General features: G+C 42.9%; 1 protein-coding gene across 2 annotated transcripts in view; it reads left to right on the top strand.

The window, feature by feature from the left end:
• Positions 1-21,783, top strand: part of ccdc180 (coiled-coil domain containing 180) — a 142,607-nt gene that overhangs the window by 76,061 nt on the left and 44,763 nt on the right. For both annotated transcript variants that reach the window (XM_039762604.1, XM_039762605.1), the window contains 3 exons: positions 10,389-10,495; positions 15,739-15,914; positions 16,131-16,306. In XM_039762604.1, the coding sequence (XP_039618538.1) occupies positions 10,389-10,495; positions 15,739-15,914; positions 16,131-16,306 (459 nt within the window). The remainder of the gene's footprint in view (positions 1-10,388; positions 10,496-15,738; positions 15,915-16,130; positions 16,307-21,783) is intronic.

Below are 21,783 nucleotides of genomic sequence, written 5' to 3'. Positions count from 1 at the left end.
GAAAGGCAGTATTAAATAAATAGATAGATAGATAATATGAAAGGCACTATATAATAGATAGATAGATAGATAGATAGATAGATGTGAAAGGCACTATATAATGCACAGATAGAGAGATATGAAAGGCACTTTTTAACTGATTGATAGATATGAAAGGCACTATATAAAATAGATAGATATGTGCCAGCAGGGGGTGCCTCAGTGTCTGACATTATTTTCACCGCACTGACACTTCATTTGAGAGACAGCACATGTATAATAATGTACAATGTTTTGTATTATTATTTCATGTTGGTATTTTCTTCTTTTGTGTAATTTATTGATTAAGCTTTATCATAGGAATGTATATAAACGAAATACGACTTCATTTTCTATATTGAGTTTGCAGCTCCCTGCGGTTTCAGGTATCCACGGTAGGCCTTGTCACCCGCAGTCACGCAGGGGGACGGGGGAGATGGACGGACTGCTGTACTTTTGACCTTTCTGTAAAGTTGCTGTGTGTTTTATTTTCAGACATTTGCTGGGGTCAGTCAGGCAGGAGACGTTCATACCTCTCTGAACAATCTCCAAAATGTACAGTCATGTGAAAAAGTAAGTGCACCCCATGAAATGTTTTTGCTTTTTTAACATATGTGGACATGTCAAGATGTGATCTTTCTTTTTAATAGTGTAGACAAAGACAACGTAGCTGAACAAAAAATGCAAATTTGATTTTGCAATAATTTATATCACAAAAAAAACGAAACAGATTTGCCATTTTCGTCTTTGCAAAAATGTAGCATCCCCTGGTCTGCAATTGCAGGTTATTGCGCCGTCAAGTTGGCATTTCCTAGGACTGTGTAGCAGCAATGAAGTTGACTTGGAGAACGTTCTTCCCACAACTCCGTTTCAGCTGCGCGGTGCTTGAGGGGTGTCTTGTATGCACAAATCCCCCCATTCAGAACTAAGCTTTGCTTTCGCCCTCCATTTGTTTCTGTGTTTAAATTTGTTGTCATGCAGCTTCCACCTTCAGTTGAGCTTCAATCTTCTGACAGATGGTCACACGTTATCCTCAATGAAGAATTCTTTGACGTTGAGAGTTCCAAGCTCTAAAGCAACAAGGCAGCCCTAAACCAGAACATCTCCACCACCCTGCTTTACAGTTGCTATCAGAGACTTCTGGTCAAATTCTGTCTTTGGTTTTCACCAAACATGTCTTCTGGTACAATAACTCTGTCTTTGCCTTGCCCATCCAGAGCACGTTGTTCCAGAAGTTCTGGTCTTTTCTGAGGTGTTCATAGGCAAACTGTAGTCTCGTCCAGATGTCCTTTCTGGTTTTCTCCTGGCACCCCTCCAACGTAGTCCTGCTAAAAGCAGATTTGTCCACATTGACATCAGCAGTGTGAGAGCATCCTGGACTTCTCAGAGACTCTCAGCATCTTGCGTTCTGCTCTCAGGTTGAACTTGTTGGGACAGCCTGGCCTGGGCAAGTTGGTCATTGTTTGCAATCTTCTCCAATGGCAGATGATCTTCTGAAAAGTGGAATGTCTGTGATTGGCAGGTGTTTAGAGCTTTTTTTTTATAAATCCCTCCCCAGAGTCACATTCTTCTGGAACCTTCTTGCAGAAGACCTCAGAGAGCTCGTTCAGTCACGACATGGCGATAACAATCACTTAAACAACAAAGGGAACCCTAACTAAGCATCTGAGTTGGCTTATTTATTTATTTATTTGAAGACAATAGCATTCCATATGATCAGGTCAAACAAAGAACAACAAAGAAGATCCCATTCCATGCAGTCAAGTTTAAACAGAAGAGAGCAAATCTTTAAAAACAACAGAGAAGGGAGAACGTCCTTTTGCCATGTCTAGTTGGTTTAAATATGACTGACACAGAGAGCGGCCTGCTTGCTGGTATTGGGAGTGCTGGGCAGAGTGGAGGCAGACCCTCTCAGTTGATTCTGGGGTCTGTTAGGCTGGTGTGTTCTGCTCCTACTCTCTTTAATGCTTGCATGGACTGGGTGTTGTGCAGGGTCATGGGGTCCAGCGACTGGGAAGAGAGATTCACTGATCTTGACTTTGCTGAAGATGCTGTGATGTATGTGGAGACAATGGAGGCTCTGAGTGTCTTGGCTTGCGAGGGTCCTGATAAAAACCAACAGCCAGGCCTTTAATGACCTCTTGGGCACAGCAGTGTGTCTGTCTGCGGAGAGAGTGTCGACCTCGTCATCGAGAGGTTTACTTACAACGTTCATGTGACTCTGGTGACTCTTCCTATGAAGTCAGTAGACGGATTAGGAGAGCATGGGGGGGTCTTGATGTCATAAAGGGGTGTGTGGCGCTCCTGATATCTCTGCAAAAGGATGACGGTCCAAGTCTTTAGAGTCCTGGTGCTCCGTTTGTGAGACATGGCTGACCTGAGATGAAGACTGGACTCCTGTGTCTCTTCAGAGAATCCTTGGGTGCCGCTGGTCTGACTTTGTGTTGCTCATGGAGTCCTGAATGAGGCACATGACCTGCATTGTGAGGGGGCGTCAGTTATGGCACTACGGCCATGTGGCGCGATTACCCGAGAGTGATCCTCCTCGCAGGACCCTCATTGCTGAGTGGCTGGACTAGGCCAAGGGGACGCCCATATAACACCTGGCACATACACTGGCTGCAGCAGATAGAAGGTCTGGACCATGTGTCTGCCTGAGGGGTGTTGCCAACCGGGATCCCGAGCTGTTTCATCATGTGGTGGGTGCTGTGCCAGTGCATTCTCCTCAACCTGACCTGACAGAGAAGATCCTCCCTGATGATGTGCCAGTCATTGGCACCTGAATCTAATTTGAGATGTTTGTGAAACATGAAGGGGTGGACTTAACTTTTTCCATGTGCAAAATCATTTAAATTATACGATGGAGTACAAAATGTAAATGTGGCATGACGGTTGTTTCATCACCTTTATTTGTAGATAAGAGATTATTAACATGTCTACATGTGTTAAAAAAGAAAATACATTTCATGGGGTGTACTTACTATTTCACGCGACTGTTTTAACAGAAGAGGGGTCTTATGTGATGGACGTGTTTGCCTGTAAGGTGGTTAGCATCCTTCATTCAATTTTCCCTTTCCAAAGTCAGAGTCATTGTGGCCACTAGGTGGCGTAACAGAACCCCAGACCTCTGACTCGACTACAGAGGCACAAGGCCCAGGTTCAGATCACCCCTTTTATTAAACCAATGTTGCAGGCTTCTTTCCACCCACACGCACGGTGCCCAGTTCTTGCACTTTGTTCCTTTCTTCCTTTCTTCCTTCACTCCCTCAAGATGTCTTCCTCTCTTCCTGACTCACCCGAGTAGGATGGAGCAGCTGCTCTTACGCTGGACCTGGGAATACTTCTGGCAGCAGTATATTGTACCCGGGAAGCACTTCCAAGGCGGGCAGAACTGCCTTAATGTAATGAAATCCTCTCTGAGCTGCACCCACTTATGGTACCTGAGGAACCCAACAGGGCTGCCCTCTTGGACTACAATTCCCATGCAGCCCTGCGGGTATTCAAAGCAGGGCCACATCAGAGGAGAACAGCTGTCAATGGGGGCCGGCCTCCCTCTGGCCAACCTCAATTCCTGCCTCCCAATTTGAGGTCAGGATGCCCACCCATCCCGCTCATTGAGCCTCCCAGCCCAATCAAAGGAATACCGTACAAGCTGGAAGGGATGTCTGTCTGTCCATCATATTGTCCTTCCATGCCAGCCTCCTGAGTGTGGGAAGGAATGCTACGTCTCTTTCTCAGGATGCCCTTCTAGCATTTACATTACATTTACAAGGCAACTTACAACATCTATGCTACAACTGGTTCCATTTCTTTTGCTTTTATAATTGGAACACACTCAGTGTCACATAATGGTGTCAGTAGTGGGATTTGAACCCTCAACCTCTGGGTGTGAAGTTCAAAGCTTCAACCACCACACCACACTGCCTGCATCTGTCCTCATGGCCTCCCAGCCTGGTAAGGGAGCACCTAACACCCCATTTGGCACTCTGGCCCATCCGTGACGTCACCAACGTCAACTTCTGAGCTCCATTAGCTAGAAGTGAGCGTTCTTGGTTCGGCTCACATGTTTGGTTCTGACGATCAATCTTTGCTTTTCCCATTCTGTCCCTGCCTGTCCACTCCATTTTGTTCTTCATCTTCTGGTCTTTTGTTCTGTGCCTGTGTGGCCGGCCAGTTCTGTCCTGTGGCAGAAGAGGAAGGAATGATGATGGTGGTGCAGTACTCAAAATGGACGTTTTCTGGGAAATGTTCTCCACGTGGCCATCTGAAGGAACTCCTCTGGCACCAAAGGTTAACAGTCGAGGAGATGAGTTGTGTGATGTGTGAGGGACGAGACGTTAATTGGAATGAAATGAGAACAATTAAGATGGCTGTGTGGATTTTCAGTAGCAGGTAGGAACACGTGTGTGGAGGAAGAACAACTGTGGAGAAACAGGAGGACATTAGGCCAGGTGGAGGACGACTTAGAGAAGAGACAGTTGTGAATCGACAGGCCCGTAATTTGGATAACCAGGGTGAAGAAGCAGTGGGTGGACCCAATGGCTGTTCTGGAAGGCGTCCCCCTCCTTGTCATCTCAACAGCAAGAAATCACTCGGCGGCCCCCTTCAGAAAAGCTGCACTTCTCAGCAGCTCCCAGCAACTTTCAGGTTACAAAAGCAAGGAAGAATCTTTCATGTGGAAGAGAGCAATAGGGGAACTGCCCCCATTTTGTGCTTCTATACTGCAGGGTGTGTGTGACGTCAACCAGACGTCAACCCCTAAACTGGACCCACCCCTCAGTCCCATTACTCCACTGGACATCAGCGGCCAAAGCCCACTCGCACAGCTGACGGACACACGCACTGCCCCCACTGCAACACGTCTGTCCACGTCCAGAAGGTCCCAGTGACCCCCAACCCAACTCTTGCACCACCAGTTCCCACCGTGGCTCGCAAGACGCCCCATTGGTAAGGCTGAGATCCGTTTGAAGTTTTCTTTCTTTGCTTATTTTACTCTTTTGTTTGGTGTCAACGTTTTGGACTTTAAATATTTTTCATGTTTTAACGTTGCGCCCTCGCCCACCAAAACCTGTCGTCTATGGGGGAGGAGTGAAAGCTTTAAATTCGAAAAAAAATGTTGGTCTCCAGTTTTCGGCAGATCTCGTTGTTTCAGGTTCCCCTGTTACGGAAAACATCGATATCTCGATTATGGGTGTGTGTCTGTGTGTCACAGTTTCTTAAGGACGGTCCAGAGCTAAAAAGGCTGAATGGAAAAAGAGCAAACTTGGAACTTAAGCCTGTGATGACGTGACGATGTGTTGATTCGTTTTTTTCTTTGCTTATTTTACTATTTTAAAATCCTTTTTTCATTGTGAAACATGCAGGATTTATTTCTACTCATTTCTTTGGAGTCAATGTTTTGGACTTTAAATATTTTTCATTAGGACATGAGAACAATCTGGACGAGGCCATTCAGCCCAACACAGCTCGCCAGTCCTCTCCACTTATTTCTTCTAAAATAACATCAAGTTGAGTTTTGAAAGTCCCTAACGTCCTCCTGTCCACCACACGACTTGGTCGCTGATTCCAAGTGTCTTTCGTTCTTTGTGTAAAGAAAAACGGCCTAACGTTTGTGCGACATTGACCCTTCACAAGTTTCCAGCTGTGTCCCCGTGTTCTTGATGAACTCATTTTAAAGTCACCGTCTCGGTCCACTGGACTGATTCCCTTCATCATTTCAAACACTTCAGTCAGGTCTCCTCTTCATCCCCTCAGCTCTCTTAATCTTTCCTCATAACTCAACCCCTGTGGCCCTGGAATCTGCCCAGTCGCTCTTCTCTGGACCTTCTCTAGTGCTGTTATGTCCTTGTCATGTTTTTGCATTGTGCCCTCGCCCACCATAACCTATCGTCAGTGGGGGAGGAGTGAAAGCTTTAGCTTTGTCTAAAATTTCGTTCTCCGGTTTTCAACGGATCTCAACATTTTAGGGTCCCCGATACCAAAAACAACCAATATCTCAACAATGGGTGTGCATCTGTCTATGGAGGAATATTTCGGACAAAATGAAATAAATAAATAAATGCGTAAATAAATAAAAGTACTGTGAAATGTGAGCATAAATAAATAAATGTGTCATGAAATGAGAGCATAAATAAATAAATGTGTCACGAAATATGTTTTTCGTTGTTTATTTATTTCATTCATTTTGTCCGTAACATTCCTGCAAACCGTCATGAAATACGACTTGAAATAAAACTGTCAGTTTCACTCGTCAAAGTTGAGAGGGTGGGCTCTAACACGCCCTCTAGTTACTGATTGGTGAATCGATAGCACAAGAATTAATTAGAAAAATGCTTACTACTGCCGATGAAATGGAAGATATTACGTGTTTCAGAGAGAGAATTGAAGATTTATCGGAAGAAATTACAATGTTGGCGGCCCTTTTAGACTCCGATATAGATGAAACTGTTTTTGAAATTATCGAAGAACAGGTGGAACGGACTCGACTACACTCCAGTTCAGGTGACGCAGTTCCCTGCTCTGGACGTCCATCCTTTGACATTCCAGCTGAGTCAATTGAACACCTTCTGTTATGCGGTTTAAAAGTACAACAGATTGCAGATCTGTATGATGTATCAGAGAAGACGATCACAAGGTGAATGAGCCAGTTTGATATACGGTGAGCTGCAACGGCTGTATTAGTTTAGGTACTTAGACATGGAATGCCCAAAGCAGCTCCAACTAATATTTTGAACTGAACAACTTTACCACTGATCAGAGATGTACAGTTGTTTGAAAAAGTAGCTGCGAATATGCAACTGACTTTATACTCGTAAAACAAGGGTCAAATACTCAGTTCTAAAAGGGCCGCCAACATTGTAATTTCTTCCGATAAATCTTCAATTCTCTCTCTGAAATACGTAATATCTTCGGCAGAATCCATTTCATCGGCAGTAGTAAGCATTTTTCTAATTCATTCTTGTGCTATTGATTCACCAATCAGTAACTAGAGGGCGTGTTAGAGCCCACCCTCTCAACTTTGACGAGTGAAAGTGACAGTTTTATTTCAAGCCGTATTTCATGACGGTTTGCAGGAATGTTACGGACAAAATGAAATAAATAAATAAGCAACGAAAAACATATTTCGTGACACATTTATTTATTTATGCTCACATTTCACAGTACTTTTATTTATTTACGCATTTATTTATTTATTTCATTTTGTCCGAAATATTCCTCCATATCTGTCTGTGTGACTCAGTTTATTGAGGACATACAAGAGTTAAAACGGCTGGACGTAAAAATACCAAACTCGAAACTTAAGCCTGTGATGACATGATGAGCCGTTTTTGAGCCAAACTGCGCAAGAGAAAGCGGCCCTCTAGAGCAGGGGTGCCCACACTTTTTCGGCTTGCAAGCTACTTTTAAAATGATCAGGTTGAAATGATCTACCTACATTAAAAATTATATATATATATATTGTAGAGGATGGCCAGCCGTTTATCCCGGCCGATACCCCCAAGCCGCCAGGTGGAGCCCTCCTTGCAGCATGGAGGTCCCCAGAAGACCAGCAGGGCATCATAGACATTGTAGTTTTTATACACAGCCCTGCTGGATGCCATGGGGGCCACTAGGGGACGCTGCAGGGAGGAGTAATGGATATTTCCCCCACGCCCTGGAAGCACACGTGGACAAGAGGAATGACGTGAAGAGAAGAACTTGTACCTGACCCGGAAGTGATTGAGAGCCAAATGGACTGGGGATTAGGAACACTTCGGGGTCAGGAGACATAAAAAGACTGGGGGAGCTCCCAGACGGCAAGCTGAGCTGGGAGAGGAGGATTGGTTTATTGATTATTGTTATTGGTTTATTGGAGAATTGTGGAGAGGAGCATGCTTTGTGCGCCTTATTATTATAATAAATATTATTGGACTTTTATCTGGTGTCTGACGTGTGGTCTGAGGGTACAAGGGTGCGAGAAAACCCTAATCTGCCACAATATATATACTGAGTATACTTTATACATAAAATATACAGTATGTTGTCGTGCCTTGCATAACTGAATAACATTTAAGGCATAATAACAATTCAATACATTTATGGTTACTACTGCATTTAGATTTAGTAATCTTTATGTGGGAAAAGGCTGACTCGCATAAATAAGTAGAGCCGAATAACGCAGTCACGGAGGCAGCACATTTCCTCATGTTTGGCTACTTTTCCCCTGTAAGTTCCAAAACACTCCATGATCCCCAGACTTCAGCTGAATGTCACCCTGTAGTGTCAAAATCTCATCCTCCTCCACTGTAGACGTGTTTTAGGTGAAACAGTGTTGCAATCTCTGATGCTTGTGAATCACCCTCAGCATCTCTAAATGGATAGCACTTAAATGTAGCGATTGGCTCAAGTAAAGCTGAGTCTTGAAACCGTCTGTCAAAGTCTGGCAGGTAATTTTCAATCTTCTCCGTGTAGCGGATGCTGTCAAGTTGCGCACGCGCCTTCCATTGCGTCTCCAGCTCTGACGTGAGGTTTAGGACGTTCCTCAAATCGAGGCGCTGCAGCTTTGAGAACAGATGTTGTATTTTTCGTTTGAGAGCTTTAACTGAGCTAATCATATTGACCATATTGGTTTTCTCTTTTCCTTGCAGCTGTAAATTAAGCTCATTCAACATGTTGGTCAGATTGGAAAAAAAAATGGCAAGTCTAGCGGCCATTGATCGTCATTAAGTTGCTTGTATTCTGCTTGTTTAATGACAAGGACAAACTCCTTTATCTCTGGCCAGGGGTCTTGAAATCTCAGCAGGAATTTCTTCCTAGCCCTCTGCCTCAACGAAGGTCTCTTTTATCATCTCTCCATCTTGGAAGGACTTCTTATGCTTAATGATCGAGTGACTCGCCCTGAACGATGCTTCGGTGCGTCTGCCTTTGCTTTTGAATTCAGCCAAGTGAAAAATGACGGCTGTCCGATTAACTGCGATTTTAGTTCCCTCTCCTTTCTCTTTCTCAGATCGCTTTTTTTTTTGGGTAGTTTTTATGAACAGTTCCAAAGTGCCTTTCCACATTTTCCTTCTTTGGAATAGCAGTGATAGATTGACAGATCAGACAAACGCACTTTGATTGTGACATTGTGAGAAAAAAAATCCTCTTCCAATTCCACATCCAAATCAAAATGAAATCCCTTCTTTAGTCGATATAAATTGGAAGGCTAACTCGATCACAGCCGGAGTTTTGCAGTAGGTCGCGCGTTTGATCGTGCGTGCGGGATGACCAACGTGTTAGAAGAAAGGAGATCTCAGACTGGCCGCCCTGTATGTCAGTCAAGTGGCAAATGTCATCGGGAGGATATATGATAGACTAACGTTTTGAATGCAACACGATCTACATGTACTGCCTTTCCGATCTACCGGTCGATCATGATCGACGTGTTGGGCACCCCTTCTACAATTAATTATGAATGCTTCTCATCATTTGCTATCGTAATAACCTCTTTTCAGCGTCAGAGCTGTAAATCATAACTGAAATGTCAGAGAACAGCTTGTGTAACTTGGCACAAAGCCTACCGGCGCTCACATCCAAATTATTTTCTGACTCCCTTTAGTAGGTGCCTCCTGCTGTTGGGCTGGTCACCATGGACCTTTGCTTGGCAAGCGTGAGGCGTAACATCAATTACGCGGCCAAAGAAAGGTCAGTCCCGATGATCACCTGAGATTGGGCTGGAAACTCAAGTCTTGTTTGTTTGGTGTGGGCCTCATAGGAAATTCTGGTTGAAGAAATGCCGCAGTAGTTAGGGTGACAACCATGTTTGGGATTGCGATTTTAGCTTTGATAAAAGAGATTTTTACCTTCTGAATCACTCATTCAGTTCTCATCGATCCTCTGGTCAGTATGTGACAGTGCCAACCTGTAGTTTGGGGTGGTGTCACTGATAGAAGAGCACAGAAGTTGTCTGACAGGTTCAGAATGATTGCATATGAAGAGCTTATACAGTTTTAGAAATCTGTTAACTGTAAGTTTTGCAAACATTCAGAATATTAAACGCACTTTTAACACTTTATTGAAATCTGAAAAAGATTCTACTAAGTTAAAGCTGAGAAAAATAATAGAATTAGCTTAGCGTGCCATAAAGAAGTAGGCCACACCAAGAGAGTTCTTCTCAAAAGAAAGCAGGCAGTAAAACTAAGTAAAAATGGATGTACTTGAGTTTTTCTGACCAGACCCAACAGGACCAGCTTCACCCAAACGAGGATCTGGACTGAAGACGCAAGTCATCCTCTCGTTAAGAAATCTTTGAAACAAACACCTCACAGGGATCACGTGGGCCAACAACGGGAGGGCTGCGACTACAGGGCCTGCTCGATTGTCACTTCTCTTTATTATTCTTGTAACCTTAGATGGGAAAAATGTCACAAGTGTGGAGCAAGAGGAACATCCGGAGCTCACAAAGGACGACGGCTCAACGGTGACCAGTGAATCCTCGGGAGTCCCCAGGGCACAGTCGGTAGGCACACTTCCATCTCCTTGATGACTGGTTCTTGTTTCTTGTGAATTTTGTAGCAAATCCTTATCTGTACATCACCATGGTACCAGGAATATGTAGCACTTTGAAGAGACTGAGCTTCACTCACTAAAGTGTCCATCATATCCACTGGTGCCCCCAAACCCAAAGGGCACCTTCTTCAGACCTCCAGTGAGCCAACCACAAAAATAATATGTTTAATATCTGAAAAAATGGAAGGTTTTGTGCATTTTTTAGGCTAAACCAAACAAAACTTGGTTTGTCACATGATGTGACATCACAGACAAGAGAAGAGTGAGTGACAATCCTCGATATCTGTGTATGTTAGCTAATAGACAATAGAGAGTTCTATCAGGATAAAGTGGGGCTCAAAAACACACCAGCAAAGCAGTTGGCACCACAAGCCACTGCCAAAGTATACCAACGTGTTTAGATCATTGGTGGAAATGGGGGCTGGCGAAATGCAAATTGAGAAGAGCCCATCAGGCGGTGACTTTAAGACAAAAGTCTTCCTGTCCTTGTCACTCCTTGGCCACCTCTTCTCGTGGCAGGCAATCGCGAGATTATTGATAAAGGAATGCAGAGGGACCTGCCAGCCCCAGAATTGGGTAGAAATGATGATCTGCGGCATTTGAGCAGAAATAAGTCGATCGAAACAAATTGCATCTCAAAATATTTCATTACTAGATAGCCGACGCGCGCCGTAGCATACCGCTGTGTAAGAATAGGAATGGAAAACGGCGCATTGCCTTCGTCACCCGTTTGTGTCAAGAAATAACCCACTGATAGGAACAGGCAGTTTCCGGATCCCAGAATAGAGATGATGTTGTACAAAAACCCGTCGACAGAGAGGATACTGTCATTCATTTTATAACAAAGGCTTACGAAACAACCGTCGCAGTATTAACGAAAATAGCAAGGTGTATGGGAGGCTGCAGGCAGCCTGGGGAAGGGTTTGGAAGAGGACGAATAGGAATCGAGAAATGCCGTGTCGGCTGCGTGTGGGCGGGACTGGTTTTGAAGTGGAAGCAGGAAGAACCAGAAGAGAAATATACTGTATATATATAAGAGATGATTATGTTGACGCCACAGGGTCACGATGTGGCTGAACTTTTTATGACTGTTCCTCCTTCTTTTAAATTTTTTTCGAACATCATTTTCGTGGTGTCATAGACTAAAGTGTTTTAAACGACGTTGAAAATCACGCAATATTTTGTTATATTAGGGGAGACTTTCATTTTTGCTATGCAATTATCTGGCAAGACGAAAAAGGATTGTGTGACAAATGATGGAGGAATCTAAACATTAATGGTGATGATGTAGCTTACTGTATCTCCCTAGGCAGTACCGTGGATGAATTCTGACATTCCACACTTCAGTGTCTGCATTACACATTTTATCACAATAAAATGTAATATTATTATTAGTTTTAACGTTCACATGCTTCTTTTACACCAATGCTCGTTCACATAGACATCCAGTCCCCCTCCTGAATTTTTTTTCCACTCTGTCTGATTAAATCAGATGAAATCTGTCCATTATTTGGAATAATACGTTTAAGAGGGCTCTCCACAATTCACCTCCATCTTATTATGAGAGTGATTAAGCATTCCTCGATATATGGAGGCAGTCCAGCTCTAAATTCTTAACACTTCACTTTTATTCCCTTTCTGCCTCTTTGCCATTTTCATCTTCGGACGAGCTGCTCCTCTGATAAGGTATAATGGCTCCTTAGGAGCTAGTCATTGCAGTGCTAGCAGTCGACTGCCTTAATATTTAATATTCCCCACTTCATGTTCCTCAGACTCTCTCAGATGTTGTAGATGTTAAGTTAGCCTTCTTTGCTTCTCCTCTGTTGCTTCTTCTACATTCAGAGTCTGTTCAAAAAGCAGATCTTCAAAGATGCACAAAGGGTTGAATACCGGCGTGAACTGCGAGTGCACTTACACCTGCAAAGAGGCCCGGATTTGTGATGACTGCAGCATATTATCAATTTAAAATCCATTTTTTAATAAATGTGTACCTTTCTAATGACAAGCCTATCGCCGGACCACATTTAATCATAACATTAATGATTGGTAAAAGGAAAAAATGTATTAGAAGCTACAAAGAAAACACAGAGGGAGAACACAAGGCCTACGTGATGCTCAGAAATCTTATACCTGGAATTAATATATTTATTATAAGCACAGGAAAATATTTCACTTTACATGACGGCATAAAAGTTGTGATTTGTAATGAGAAGAATATCGGTAGGATTTCTAGACTATATTAGTTAATATCATGGTGGACACTTTCTCCACCACCTTAGGAAGCAAATATTTCCTCCGCCACTCCAAAAACCAAATTATCTTACAGCCGTGTTCAAAGTTATTTCAGACAGGATCAGGCTGATGGTGATGGTCCACACTACATTGCGAGTACATCGACTAATTTTGGTAAACTGCATGAATCCTTACTCAATGGGAAAACGTCATCGCATGTAACCTAATACTTCGCAACAAACGGGATGATAAAAACTGGGAGATATGCATAATCAAATAAAAAGAAAAACACATTACGAAGTCAGAACAAATCAAATCAAAGTTCTCGCGGGAGAACGTATTAACTAGTATATACACGGTATATATTACCATTAACAAATCTCTAACCTAATTCATGGTCACAGGATGCTGACGCTTACTTAGACGGCATCAGGTATAAGATAAGAGCCAACCACAGACAGGGTGGCAGTACATCACTGAAAAATTATTATAAAAGCAAAGTCGAATAAATCAGACTCTGCAGCCGCATGAATAAAAGGTAAAGTACCACTTCCGGTTTAGCGGAAATAGCCCAAAAGTTGATAGAAATCTGCGTTTTGTACCAAATAGCTGTATGCAAAATTTGGTTGACCTAAATGGAAGTGTACTGAAGTTATCATGTTTACAGTGCATCCGGAAAGTATTCACAGCGCTTCATCACTTTTTCCACATTTTATGTCACAGCCTTATTCCAAAATGGATTAAATTCATTTTTTTCCTCAGAATTCTACACACAACACCCCATAATGACAACGTGAAAAAGTTTACTTGAGGTTTTTGTAAATTTATTAAAAATAAAAAAACTGAGAAATCCCATGTCCATAAGTATTCACAGCCTTTGCTCAATACCTTGTCGATGCCCCTTTGGCAGCAATTCCAGCCTCAAGTCTTTCTGAATATGATGCCACAAGCTTGGCACACCTATCCTTGGCCAGTTTCGCCCATTCCTCTTTGCAGCACCTCTCAAGCTCCATCAGGTTGGATGGGAAGCGTCGGTGCACAGCCATTTTAAGATCTCCAGAGATGTTCAATCGGATTCAAGTCTGCGCCACTCAAGGACATTCACAGAGTTGTCCTGAAGCCACTCCTTTGATATCTTGGCTGTGTGTTTAGGGTTGTTGTCCTGCTGAAAGATGAACCGTCGCCCCAGTCTGAGGTCAAGAGCGCTCTGGAGCAGGTTTTCATCCAGGATGTCTCTGTACTTTGCTGCAGTCATCTCTCCCTTTATCCTGACTAGTCTCCCAGTTCCTGATGCTGCCACCACCATGCTTCACTGTAGCGATTGTATTGGCCTGGTGATGTGCGGTGCCTGATTTCCTCCAAACGTGATGCCTGGCATTCACACCAAAGAGTTCAATCTTTGTGTCTCATCAGACCAGAGAATTTTGTTTCTCATGGTCTGAGAGTCCTTCAGGTGCCTTTTGACAAACTCCAGGCGGGCTGCCATGTGCCTTTTACTAAGGAGTGGCTTCTGTCTGGCCACTCTACCATACAGGCCTGATTGGTGGATTGCTGCAGAGATGGTTGTCCTTCTGGAAGGTTCTCCTCTCTCTACAGAGGACCTCTGGAGCTCTGACAGAGTGACCATCGTGTTCTTGGTCACCTCCCTGACTAAGGCCCTTCTCTCCTGATCACTCAGTTTAGATGGCCGGCCAGCTCTAGGAAGAGTCCTGGTGGTTTCGAACTTCTTCCACTTTCGGATGATGGAGGCCACTGTGCTCATTGGGACCTTCAAAGCAGCAGAACTTTTTCTGTAACCTTCCCCAGATTTGTGCCTGGAGACAATCCTGTCTCAGTGGTCTACAGACAATTCCTTTGACTTCATGCTTGGTTTGTGCTCTGACATGAACTGTCAACTGTGGGACCTTCTATAGACAGGTGTGTGCCTTTCAAATCATGTCCAGTCAACTGAATTGACCTTAGGTGGACACCAATTAAACATCTCAAGGATGATCAGGGGAAACAGGATGGACCTGAGCTCAATTTGGAGCTTCATGGCAAAGGCTGTGAATACTTATGGACGTGGGATTTCTCAGTTTTTTATTTTTAATAAATCTGCAAAAACCTCAAGTAAACTTATTTCACGTTGTCATTATGGGGTGTTGTGTGTAGAATTCTGAGGAAAAAAATGAATTTAGTCCATTTTGGAATAAGGCTGTGACATAACAAAATGTGGAAAAAGTGATGAAGCGCTGTGAATACTTTCCAGATGCACTGTATACACACACACACACACACACAGAGACATCATTTCAAAAATGGTATTTTTGGACTCAGGGAGGTCTAAAATGTCGAGATTCATCAAAAAATCGAAATTGAATTTTTCCTCTTTCCTTATATTTCATATACATGAAAGTCAGGGAGGTCTAGAACACTGAGATTTATCAAAATCTCGACATCGAATCTTTGGACGATTACAATACTTTCCCTACACTTTGTATACGAGAAAAGTAAAAATCAAGCCAATCTTTCAGAAGTGCCAGAAGCCCAAATCAAAGTCAAAAATCAGGGACAGGAGCCAAAAAGGTGATACCCGTGAAGTCAATAACAAAGGATCTTTTAGAAAGTTACAGAGGCTTTTGGGTTTCATCATCAAATTCAGATAACCCAGAATTGCCCAGGTTGACCATTTGTACTGTCGCTCCTCTGACGTCAAAAGAGTGTATGTCATTGTGGAAATGGAATAAAATCGAATAAAACTGAAATGGAATATAAAGAATCTCATCAGAAAATAGTCACTCCAATATCTGTAAGCCATTCCAGCATGTAGGAGTGTGGAGGCCATCTGTGACTCTGAGGAGCTTCCATGTCACTCCAATCCTCATCCCGTTCCAAATTCCCTAAACAGAATTTGTCATCCTTAGCTGGCTTCATTGCTTACTTTCTTTAAAATGATTGGAATTCCCATCATTCATCTCCTAGGAGGACCCTAACTTGAAAGATGTACCCGCTGAGATTTTCACCACATCGGATGGAAGGCGCTATGCCGTCCTGAAGCCAGCTCCACCTGTGATTGTGTGCCAAGACCCCGAGTGCCCGTCTCTTTACACCGAGCTGGTGCTGCTCACTGAGAGCACGCTGATGGACACCATCAAACGGTACGTGTGGTTTAAACAGGCTACCCAGGGTGGGAAGGGTTTGGCGGTGACAAAAGGCAAAGTCGACTTTAGCAGTCACACTGGGCATGTTCAGTCTTTAGCATGGACACTGAATAAGGAACTCAGATTTCTACATCATATTTGAATCTGTTTTGAAAAAAAATAACAATAAATGAGTTGAAGTGTCTTCAGACGTTTACTCATTTGACTTTGCAGCATTAGAGGAGAGTTTTTTGAACATCTTGACCAGTGGCACACGACGACCCATTTGAACTCCAAGATCTTCACTGATGCAAAAGCGGATGAATTCCGGAATGAACTAAAAGTGCGCTTACACCTGCATGAGCCGAGGGCGACAAGGATTGAGCTGGACATTCACAATGTTCGTGCCGGTAAGTGAAGTGCATGGAGATTCATATTCATGTTTTGTTTAGGGAAAAAAAAGACATTTTAATATAAAAAAAGGGATATGGGAAAAAAGAAACAAGTACTAGCCGCCTATCTAGATAGATCGATAGATAGATAGATAGATATGAAAGGCACTATATGATAGATAGATAGAAAGATAGATAGATATGAAAGGCACTATATGATAGATAGATAGATAGATAGATAGATGATAGATAGAGTGAAAGGCACTATATGATATATATGATACTATATAATAGGTAGATAGATAGATATGAAAGGCACTATATGATAGATAGATAGATGATAGATAGAGTGAAAGGCACTATATGATATATATGATACTATATAATAGATAGGTAGATAGCTGGATAGATAGATAGATAGATACTTTATTAATCCCAAGGTGAAATTCCCATACTCCAGCAGCAGCATACTGATAATAACAATATTAAATTAAAGAGTGATAACAGTGCAGGTATAACAGACAATAACTTTGTATAATGTTAACGTTTACCCCCCGAGTCGCGTAGTGTGGGGTCTCCTCAGTCTGTCAGTGGAGCAGGATGGTGACATCAGTCTGTCGCTGAAGCTGCTCCTCTGTCTGGAGATGATCCCGTTCAGTGGATTCTCCATGATTGACAGCAGTCTGTTCAGCGCCCGTCGCTCTGCCACGGATGTCAAACTGTCCAGCTCCGTGCCTACAATAGAGCCTGCCTTCCTCACCAGTTTGTCCAGGCGTGAGGCGTCTTTCATCTTTATGCTGCCTCCCCAGCACACCACCATGTAGAAGATGGCGCTCACCACAACCGTCTGATAGAACATCTGCAGCATCTTATTACAGATGTTGAAGGACGCCAGCCTTCTAATGAAGTATAGTCGGCTCTGTCCTCTCTTACACAGATCATCAGTATTGGCAGTCCAGTCCATTTTATCATCCAGCTACACTCCCAGGTATTTATAGGTCTGCACCCTCTGCACAGTCACCTCTGATGATCACGGGGTCCATGAGGGGCCTGGTTCTCCTAAAATCCACCACGAGCTCCTTGGTCTTGCTGGTGTTCAGTTGTAAGTGGATTGAGTCACACCATTTAACAAAGTCCTTGATTAGGTTCCTGTACTCCTCCTCCTGCCCACTCCTGATGCAGCCCACCATAGCAGTGTCATCACGTGGCAGGACTCCGAGTTGTATTGGAAGTCTGATGTATGTTGGCTGAACAGGACCAGAGGAAGTCCAGTCCCCTGCGGCGCTCCTGTGCTGCTGACCACAATGTCAGACCTGCAGTTCCCGAGACGCACATACTGAGGTCTGGCTGTAAGATAGTCCATGATCCAGTCCATCAGGTGTGAGTCTACTGCCATCTAACTACTTCATAACTACAGTATGAAGATACGAGGTGAGTCACAAAAATAACTGGACTAGTTAAAACATATATATGTATTGATGAATTACAGCCTTCTAAACATTGTCCCCTTCTCTATACTCCCCCTCCTGATCTCCACGCCGCTCCATCCGTATCTTCCATTGATTGAAACAGTACTGGAAGCTTGAGGCTTCTCAACAGGCTTGCCATTTCTGTCTTCCCTTCAGGTCACTTTTGATTTTCGGGAACAAGTAAAAATCACAGGGAGCTAAATCGGCCGAACAGGGTGGATGATCGTGGACAGGAATGTTTTTGTCAGTCAAAAACTGCTTTACGGAAAAAGAGATAATTTGCGAGAACTTTGATGTTGATTTGCTGTTCGATTTATTTCATCCGACATTATCGTGGCAACTCGTGTAGCGATTGTTGTGCAAATACTGACTGGGCTATTTACAGGATGTACCTGGCCGGTCAGCGGTTTGAGAGGGCGTGTAGGAGGGCATAGAGTTCAATGATTCACGTCCGGCCGACCTCTAGACGGTTTTCCAAGAAAGCCCCAAGCCCAGTCCGGTTATTTTTATGTCTCACCTCATATACAGGAACAAAGGCGAAGTACATGAAAATCGAAAAACATAAAAATCGACCCAAGGATGGGGGTGCACACCCTCCATAAGTTCTCATCTTGGTGTGTTGGCTGCCCGCATGGGGGGCACACTGTGGCTTTATTTCTTGTTGTTGCAGGTGTCTTTAAACTTATTCTTGCCGACTACACCACCAAGTGGACTCAATATGCCATTTTGTTATGAACATTTTCACCTGGGGCCAGTAACCAGTTAGCCACCATAATGTAGAGAAAGGATATCATTAACTAGTGAGTGGATAATGTCATAGTAGAAATATCACTCAGGGCGTGAGAAGGAAGTCAGAAGACCAGTAATTCACCAACCTCCAGCAGGACACACGAGAACTGGCGCTACACTAACTTGTATAGATAGGACTTTAGAACAAACGCACGCATGTCTCAATATGGCATTCGATTGAGGCACAGAGAGGACGATCACATGACTGTGGGTCACCTGACGATATCTTATCACTTGAAAAAAACGAGTGAAGAGACTCACATCACAAGGACCCTGAGGATTCGCAGGACGAGGAAAACCTGAACACACTTGGAGGGTCTCAACTGCCGCCTTACCCCATCTGTGAGCAGAATACGCTCCTGAAAAACCCCTTGTAGTTCAGATTTTCATCATTTGGAAAATGTAATTGTTCTGTGTAATGAGAGACAGGGAACAAAAGATAAAATGACCAGAAGATGCGTCATCAAAACAACGGGCAGAGGGTCAGAAGCAGGAAATTGGTGAGATTTTTTATCATAGCCCATAATAAACTCATTCATAACCAGGGGAACAAAACAAACCATCCTGAATAGGCCAGCTTTGTTATCCATCAAGCTCAGAGAGCCGCGCACAAAGAAGCACATCCCGGGGAATTCTGGGATGTGTTGCCAAGGAAATGGTCAACTTAAAATGGCAATGGAGTGGCATAAACAAAATGGCATCACGATTGAACGTATACAAATATTCAACATAGTAAAGAGGCAAAAAACACGAGAAGGGCCACAGAGCCAGCAGACTTACTGTATAATAATCCTAAAGAAACTCTTAAACGAGCGCACAAAACTGATAAATACTAGCGATCATAATAGTAACCGGCATTCATTTCAATGGGGAAAAAAAAAGAATGTACTCCCGACTCCAAAAATCCTATGACCATCAGGGTGCGAAAGCGCAGTCCACAAGCGAGCCATTTAGTCAATATGAATACAGTCAACTCCAGATAACTCGATATTCTCGGTGCTCAAATTAATTATCGAGATTGTCATTATAGCCGGATGCGACTTTTTAAATGGAATTTTTGGACGATTCCAATACTTTCTCTATATTTTGTATACGAGAAAGTCAGGGAGGTCTAAAACACTGAGATTTGTCAAAATCTCGACATCAAATCTTTGGATGATTACAATACTTTTCCTACACTTCATATACAAGAAAGTAAAAATCAAGCCAATCTGTCATGAGTGCCAGAAGCCCTAATCAAAATCAAAAATCAGGGATAATGTGAGGTAAATTTTTACCCTACACGCTTGGTGCAGCGCCCCGAAGTTTTCATTGAACTTCTCTCATGTTATTTGACATTTTCACCAATGAGAAATGTTATAAAGCATGTTCACAAAGCTCAATGGCTGAGAGCAAATAACAATCGTATAACAGCGTATCAAATAATAACCGGCACTTCCTCGTGTCACACATTTACAACTCATCAAACTCTTCTTTGTTCCTCCCGATACTGCTGCACGTACACAACCGATGGATCTCATTAAGAACGTCAAGCACTTCTGCTGAAGAAGGCTGGCACTAAAGCGGCTGACGGATCGTGAGGAGAACGTTGACTTTTCTTTCAATTTGCTGGATGCTGTGAAGCTTCTCCAGGGGCCTCATGTATAAACGGTGCGTATGCACAGAAATGTTGCGTAAGAACTTTTCCACGTTCAAATCGCGATGTATAAAACCTACACTTGGCGTAAATCCACGCACTTTTCCACGGTACCTCATGCCTTGTCGTACGCAAGTTCTCCGCTCGGTTTTGCAAACTGGCGGCACCCAGCGTCAAAGCAGTGCTACTGTTCTTGTGTGATTACTCATTATTTTCATGACGCGGCTTTATAAATACACAGAAACTAACCGCATATTGTTTATTAGTGTAATGCATCTGATTGTAATTAACTCGTAACAATATAATGGTAGAGGGAACAGCCATAGTATTCCAAATACCATAACTGCTTTAGCGTTGTTACTCTCACTTCTTCTTCTTCTTCTTTCAGCTCCTCCCGTTAGGAGTTGCCACAGCGGATCATCTTTTTCAATATTTCTCTCACTGCAGCACTCGGAGTATTTATATCACTGTATCTGAGTGTGAATCACAGCAGCAGCTGATCGGAAAGAGAATTATCGGTATACAGCTTTAAGGACACGCTACCTCAGCCACTGCAAAACGTTTTAAAGCCTTTCCTGTACGGACCTCGCGGTTCAGAAACAGTTTAATCCCAAGAACTTTAAATGCACTCAATCAATTGCTCCTTGTAGAACTGTTAGGACTTATAAGTACAATCACCTCACTGTAAACTTGCACTACAGTTATAATATCTCACAACCTGAGCCACTTTATAAAGCGCGTATTTACATATGATGACGATATCATTTTTAAGGTGAAATGCAGCAAAATATGTTTGTTAAATTATACACATAAAACTTTAACTTCATTTAAATAATCTATATTCTTCACTGGGAGTGTCGTGAAGGATAGAATAATTAAACATGTACTACGAAGATATTTCAATGTTCTTTAAACGTTTTGAAGAATCGGCGCTAAGCTTACAGATGGCTTAACGTCTATTACAGAGCTGATTGTGTGGCGATCGGTTACTTGGGGAAAGAAAAGCACGGACTGCGGTGACGGCTACGCCAATATATATTGAATATAAAACAGAAAGAGAAAATAACAACACAGCTAAAAACACAGCGACAAATTTTGACAATAAATTATTTCATCGAAGTGAAACACATGTTTAATAACGTGCTTTAACTCCTATCATCATGAAAATGACATCACGTATACATCTCAGTATTTTAGTTATTCAGAGAGCTGTAATATCACGAATGTAATGGACTCTGTGTCCAGTTGGAGGAAGAGAGCCAGTTTAAGAAGCAAGTAGTGATTCACACACACAGAGCACATACGAGTAGAAGATCAAATACAAAACAAAGCATTTAACGTGCTACTTTAATTACGATGTGATTTGAGAAACTGGTTAATTAAACGATTTTAAGATGAAGTTTATAATGTTCTACTAAATGACAAAATAAACTACGTGATTAAAGTGGAAATGTCGAGATTGAAGTTGACATTTCGTGCTTTTTCCCCACCGTGTCCCTATTTTTTTTTCTCTGTACCCTAATAATCTTTCATATGACACTCAGACGGTGGGCTCACAACTCTTCTTTTCACGGCGACTTTGATATGTGACTTCTTTTTTA

This window comes from Polypterus senegalus, chromosome 9 (assembly GCF_016835505.1).
Source record: "Polypterus senegalus isolate Bchr_013 chromosome 9, ASM1683550v1, whole genome shotgun sequence".
NCBI classification, from domain to species: domain Eukaryota; kingdom Metazoa; phylum Chordata; class Cladistia; order Polypteriformes; family Polypteridae; genus Polypterus; species Polypterus senegalus.
The sequence above is the reverse complement of the archived record's forward strand: the minus strand, read 5'-3'. Positions and strand labels throughout refer to the sequence as shown.